The following is a 7,190-nucleotide window of genomic DNA, read 5'->3' as shown; positions in this document are numbered from 1 at the left end:
GCTTAAGATAATATAAAAGCAATATTTTATTAGATGTAAATATTCTTTTCTAAGGAAAAGGGGACCTTATATTTTCAAGCAAACACATCGATTTAGTGAAAAAAAAATCAGTTACGTCCAGTGCCTTATTGCCTCATAGAGTATAGTAAGTAGGGGTTCAAGGTTTTTACATTGGACTATATAAAAACAAATTTTTAAAACTTCTGAAAAAAATAGCAAGGTGTGGATTCCTTATTCCAATCTGCAAGCTCCGCAGGAATCTTCCAGTCGTGCCCAAATAATTAGGATTTGGGCAATTCCAAATTTACACGGGAAATTTTACACATCTTACTGCTTCATAAAAGAAATCATGATTTATAAGTACATGTACCATAAATGGTTTTTTGACAGTATGTACAATTAGTTGGAGGATGTAAAAATGTGGAAGATCAAAGTAACTTATTGCGTGAGTGTTCAACTCTTACCTGTCTTGAATGGGACGTAAAACAATAACAACAATCAATCAATCAATCAATTCGTACCTGTATACTTTAATTTCAATTCGCTGCCATGTAAATATACCAGCTGAACTAGAGGGTTCTTATCAATGCAGAAAATTCTAGGGGAAAGGGATCTATTGATCGACCTCAGTTTAAAAGATCAGACAATCCTTTGAGGTGCAAGTACATTGGTACCATAGGAACGACTTTAATAATATGCGAGTATGTTAATCAAAATACACGGATTAGCAGAAATATGAATTATTTTCTAATTATTATAACTGTTGGTTCATGTATAAATCAAACACCACCACCACAACAACAAAAATCTAGATCATATTGATACATGTACGTCTCGTAATTACAAAGAGGAAAAAGATCTTATTTTAATTAGATCGCGTTGAGTAGGTTGTTTTGATATGAAAAAAGCAGAGCATTAATCATATAAGAAAATAATATGAGGGGAGGGGTACTGGCAAATAAGTAGATGTTACAGGGATTTCAACAAACTCGTTCAAAGTAAGCATTTCAAAAATTTTATATGGGTGTTATAATGTCATAGTTTGCAAGCACAATCTGTCATAGTATCATTGGATTATATTACAGCTTACATTTTTTATAACCATTGTTAGGCCATTGTTTTATACGTATTAATTACTCCCTGTATCTGATCAATACATATAGTTAAAGGCGGGTGTGACCGATCGACAGGGAATGCTTACCCCTCGTAAGCATCTGATTCGATCTCTGGAGGTTTCAGGAGTCCGGGTTCTGTTCCTGTTCACAAATTTTTATTGTTTTTGAGAATTTTTAGATCATTCAATTTTATTAGGTATGGAGAGTCTGATTAATATACAAGGGCTAAAGCTGTAGTGTAAAATTGAAGTTACTCTCAATTTTGAAGCTTGATAAGGTATTCACTAAGTACGTATCTGATGATATTTTCCGTTATTGTTAAGATTTGTAGATTGTCCCTCCACCGGTATATAGAATTCTTGTATTGCCCGTGGTGATAATATGCGAAATGTTCAATATATACAATTGAAAAATAGTTCAATATTGATTTTTTATTAAAAACTTCTTTGCACAGTTAATGCTATAGTTCTCTAGATAATTCGAGACCTTCCTTTCTTAAGTGCTACATATTTAGTAAAAACTGACAATTTCGAATTGAACATGTATCAGAATTCATGTTAATCTAAAGAATAAAAATATATTCAATGAACAGCTCAGTAGGAAGAAAATTCATTTTTTTTTTAGGAAGCAAAAAGACAAAAAAGGTCAGCAGAGTGACGTTCTTTATCTTTGTTTCCTAATGTATAGAATATGTTCGTATGTATTTAGAGAAACAGTCATCCCGTGTCCCCTCCCCCTCCCCATTTCCCTCACCTGGTTCCTACGGACGCGGTGAAATATAAATAAACATGTGTTATATACATGTACATGTACCTGTGTAATTTTTGAATGAATAATTCATAATTGTTAACTCCAACTACATGTAATAGTTTCAAATTATACCATATACTGTTTAAGTCAGCTTCTGATAAAAATCAGTCACAAAATCCGCCACAAAAGTAAATATCAGTAATAAGGTATTGTTTAAAAACTTTTATAAATATATATTATTATAACAGTAACTTGATCCGAAGAGTCGTATCACGTCGAGTTGACAGGCGCGGATCATCAGATCAAACGAGACGCGAAGCGTCTCGTTTGATCTGATGATCCGCGCCTGTCAACTCGACGTGATACGACTCTTCGGATCAAGTTACTGTTATAATGATAAATTTATTATATACCCCTTTAAAACTATCAAAATATAATAAAAGGAAACTTTTTGGATCAATTACATATAACTTTTATCCATTAAACAGACCGTTTTGTCAAGGAACTTTTTGATGCGCGAGAATAAAAACGTCATTTATCTGTGTACTACGTCATCAGTTTCAGAGAGGGGTGATATGGATTCAGAAAACCACAGTGTGGTGATCCGGAACGTCGGATCACACCGTCACGTGATTGCATAAATTTAACAGTAAAACTGCGTGACAAACAGTTGGGTATATTTTATGGGATTTGATCACATGATCAACTCGTATTTAAATCCCAATAAAGTTTAAAAATGAAACCTTATTTCTTAAATAAAGTCTTACTAATTCTCCAGCTATGAAGAGAGAGAGAGAGAGAGAGAGAGAGAGAGAGAGAGAGAGAGAGTCATACTCTAAATTTTTATTACTATAAAAAAATTTACACTGACGACAATATTGTGATTGTGTTTATTTATTTTCATCTTTTTACATCTATTTGGTACCGTTACCTTCGTGATAATGTTGTTGTTTGTTTGTTTGATTTTTGTTTAATGTCCCTCTCCTCTCGAGAATTTTTCACTCATATGGAGACGCCACCACTTGCCGGTGGAGGGCTGCAAGTTTAAACCTATACTCGGCACTCAGGGCCATTGAGTAGTGAAGGATCTTTTTGTGCGGTTTATACAGGAAAAGAATTTGTGATAGACTCATTTAAGATAAAAAAGTATGGTAGACTCATTTAAGATAAAGAAATGCCATAGACTCATTTAAGATAAAATAATGTGATAGGCTCATTTAATGGTAAAGAAGAGGTGTAAAGTATAGTTTGAATGAACTAAGGGGATCATTTAAAAGGGATAAGAAATCATATTTTCATTGTTAAGTATTTAAATACCGTTAACTCCACATTTATAAAGCTTTAAATATATTTTCCTTTCCTCGGTTATCTTTCTTTGGATATCTAATTTCAGAGGAAATTTCATTAGTGTGCAGAATTATTCAATGATCTATTGACATATATTTTCCTAATGCTGACTTCAATAAATTATTGATTAAGAAATCATAAGGTGCTCATGAATTATTGCATTGTATGGGAGTTACATATGTGTTACATTTCACTCCTTTTCTATTCAAATTTTTGCTTAATTTGCAGTGACTGATTATCCCCTTCCTTAAGAAACTATACTTTTATCTTTTAAAATTTACTTTTTTCTTCTACTCCCATGAAGTAAATCATATACATTACCAATTTTGATGCACAAGATGCGCATTTCGACAAATTATGTCTATTCAGTGATGCTCATGCCGAAACGTTGGACATCTAAAATATTTAAATAAAAAAAAATTGAAGAGCTGACAAAGGGTTGTCAAAGACTGGAGCCAAATACGTCGAAGGATCAGAGCTATGCATGAGGGTGATAATCCTTAATTTTGAAATAAATTTCTAAATTTTACCAAGGCAATTAAACATATATCCTTATTTTCAAGCTAGTACGTATACCGAAGTACTGGGTTGTAGAGCCCCTCGGGAACCAACAGTCCACCAGCAGAGGCCTCGACCCATGACTGTTTCACTTTTCTTAAGTGGTTTGAAAATAAATCATAATTTTTGAGATGGTATATCACATTTTCTGAATCTAAAGAGTTGTCCCTATTTAGCCTTAAGTGAAAATCTTTTAAAGGAATAGCCTTGACGTGGAAAATGTTGTAAATTTTTTTCATTGATTTTTCACGTACACATGTAGTAATGTAGATGTAAGATCTTTCCTTCTTCGTAAAGAGTCACGCCATGAGTGATGTGATTGATTCTACGATTTACAACATAGGAATTGTAGCTGTATCGTAATTTTTATCTAAAAATGTAACAAATTTACCCCATATATTTTGAAAGAAAAAAAAGTTTATTTCTATCCATTTAAATACTAGTATACAATAATAGGCGAATTCAGGACGCTTCACAGTCTTGTCTTATTTTTTTCCTTATACAAATTAATAAAGAAGAACAAACATTCAATATTTTTTTTTTCATTTATGATAACATGATCATTTTGAGTCTGTATGTGGACTATTCTCCTGTTTGTATGTATTTTCATATATATCAAGTTCGGAACAATTTAACGACTCCCTGTAAATATGAAAATCTTGGAAATATCTTGCGGAAGTTGTACATGTGCCTTCCACTATATCACCTTGCAGGGAAGGACATGAGCTAAATTCAGAATCAACATTACAATCAAGTTCCTCTCTTCGATTAGACCTTTTATTTTTCCTTACCTGGGCGATGATTACCGAAACAAATATTGATATCAGAGTTAAAATAATTGATCCCCCAATGAGAATGCTAGCTTGGAATTTCTCTGGAGAAGAATTAACCGCTCTTGTTGTCTTGTTCCATACAATGATTTTGGTCATAAGAAATGTCAAATGAATTTCTGAAAAAGAACCGATATTTTAATCGCCAAAATAGAATCAATTCCTGTTTTTGAAAATTCTTTATTCATAATTGAAAATAAGAATTTTTCAAATACCTGTACCTGATTGACATCCATTTATATGATTACAAGCTGTCTCGGAACAGTTACACAAAAATTGGCATCTTTCTCCATAGCTAGGAAATCTACATTGATTCGAACAGGTCTTGCCATAATAGCCGACTTTACAACCTATAAAGAATGATATCGAATATGGTATTAAGAATCTACCCCATGAAAAACTTGGTGGTAAAAGAAATGTCAAACAATTCTTTTACTTTTTTCAAAAAGGTTCACTTTATCCATAAAATGACCTTACCTATATACCAATTAATTAACCAAGTCCAAATGTCTCATTTCAAACATCAATATAAAGCAAAGACTTACTGCTTTCATTTTCTATTAGTTTCTTCTGAGAGAGTCCAGGTATTGAAAAACAGGCTTTGTGAAATTGCCTTGTTCTTGAATTTTGAAGAAAATTGGTGTATTTGAGTACATTCAAAGACGTGAATGTTAATCTAACAACAAAGCTTTATGATAAACGTGATGACTTTAACTTTTCAATCGTGAACTTCCCTAACTTATGCAGCAATATACCCTTATCACCTGCATTCGGGATTTATATCTCTCAGTTGATTCGATACGCCAGAGCATGCTCTGCGTATGAACAATTTCTACAACGAGATAAGTTATTGACAAACAAGTTGATGAAATATGAATATTAGCAGTCTCATTTCAAGTCATCATTTCGTAAGTTCTATGGTCGATTCAATGACCTTGTCAGCAAATGACTGACTTTTATCATACTAATTGTTAGGCCATTATTTACACACTGAATTGTCGACGGATTTTTCCGTTATTTCCTGATCATGATAAAGAGCACAGGGCGGGTGTGACCGGTCGGTAGGGGATGCTCACTCCTCCATGGCACCTGATCCCACTTCTGATGTCTTAGAGGTCCGTGCTTGCTCTGCTCCTATTTTGTAATGTTTAATGGACATTTGAGCTCGAATACTGTTCGTTATCTCCACATATTTCATTTAGTAAAGTAATAAAATATGAGCCGACCCCTCGATCCCTACCCCCAAATAATAATAAGAATTGAAAAAAAATAGAAATAAAATATGGATCATAATCATCTGAGACAATTCTTTCATTATATATTTGAAGACTTTGGATCAGATGTTTGGGCCTATGTAAAATATTGAAAAAGAGCTTAGGTTTTGGCCATTTTAAAGAAATTTTCAGGGTTTGGGGATGATAACGCAAATTATGACGTCATAATATAATACATTGACTAGCAAGAAAATTACATCATTTCCAATAGATATGCAGTCACCAAGTGAAATTTAATGTATATTCAGCTGAAACTGAGCAGTTTTGATTTCTCACAGGGCCATAAAAATCCCTTGTTCTTTTAGAAATTAATCAAAGGTTAATTTTGATAAATATTAAAAGCATCTTATCAAAATATATCAAGAGATTAAATCTCAACATTACGTTTCGCAAGCAATAAAGACATATTATCTGCTGCTAAAATTTTTAAGCAGAGCTCTTATAGAGTGTAAAAATGCTATTCTGATCGAAATACATGTACATCATGAATGGATACACATTTTACATAGCATTATGATTTAATCGAAAATGAATAAACAAAAATGTTTATAGATTATACAAGTAAATGTAATTGACCTTCTAAATACCTGCCTGACCTACTTCGACATCCAACTGCTATATCACAAAAGTCTTCTGTACAGTTGCATTCTTTTTGGCATCTTTTCCCATAGTTCGGATATCTGCAGGGATTAGAACAATCGTGGCCGAAAAAACCTCTTTTGCACTCTGATAAAGAAATGTTATTATGATAATAATACTTTAAGAATAAACATTTTTTTAAATATAAAATCGAAATATTAAAAAAAGTAAAATCGAAAGTACCAGTGCAGACTTTTGAATCTTTATTCCAATAGAAGCCGGGGAGACAGCAATTTCTAAAAATTTAAATTTTAGTACCACTGATGCATAATAAAAAGATCAACACCATAAAAAATCAGAATTACAAGCAGCAATTGAAAGAGTTTACCGTGTGCAGTATGAGTCTACAACAGTACCAATATTGTATAAAATAACGAGAATGATGTATAAACCCTCCATTATCGAACTAGGTTTAAATACGGAAGAAAAAAAAATACCTCGTCATTTTATATCGATATAGTGCTATATGTATGGTTATTATGAGAACGAATTCAAGTAATAATATACGTTTTGATCAGAATGCTGAATAGAGTTCGAATTATATGTCAGTAAATCTAGTTATTGTAGTACACTGGTATCGTGTTATGGAAGGAAATGCCTCCAAAACAAGCCGTGTTTTATTTAAACTTCAATATGCCAACAAAGGAATTGACGCAATTAATATATTTGTTTGTTTG

At 32.5% G+C, this 7,190-nt stretch overlaps 1 protein-coding gene across 1 annotated transcript; it reads right to left on the bottom strand.

Moving 5' to 3' along the window:
• Positions 1-1,197: 1,197 nt before the first annotated feature.
• On the bottom strand, positions 1,198-6,958 carry LOC133203108 (cell death abnormality protein 1-like). The gene is made up of 5 exons (XM_061338959.1): positions 6,951-6,958; positions 6,697-6,749; positions 6,475-6,600; positions 4,822-4,950; positions 1,198-1,256 (listed from the first exon to the last, which is right to left on the bottom strand). Exons 1-5 carry the CDS (start codon positions 6,956-6,958, stop codon positions 1,198-1,200), a joined length of 375 nt encoding a protein of 124 aa, XP_061194943.1.
• Positions 6,959-7,190: the final 232 nt, after the last annotated feature.

The sequence above is a fragment of the Saccostrea echinata genome, unplaced genomic scaffold, assembly GCF_033153115.1.
Source record: "Saccostrea echinata isolate AGI-Se365-2 ecotype Australia unplaced genomic scaffold, CSIRO_AGI_Sech_v1 ptg000002l, whole genome shotgun sequence".
Taxonomy (NCBI): Eukaryota; Metazoa; Mollusca; class Bivalvia; order Ostreida; family Ostreidae; genus Saccostrea; species Saccostrea echinata.
The sequence above is the reverse complement of the archived record's forward strand: the minus strand, read 5'-3'. Positions and strand labels throughout refer to the sequence as shown.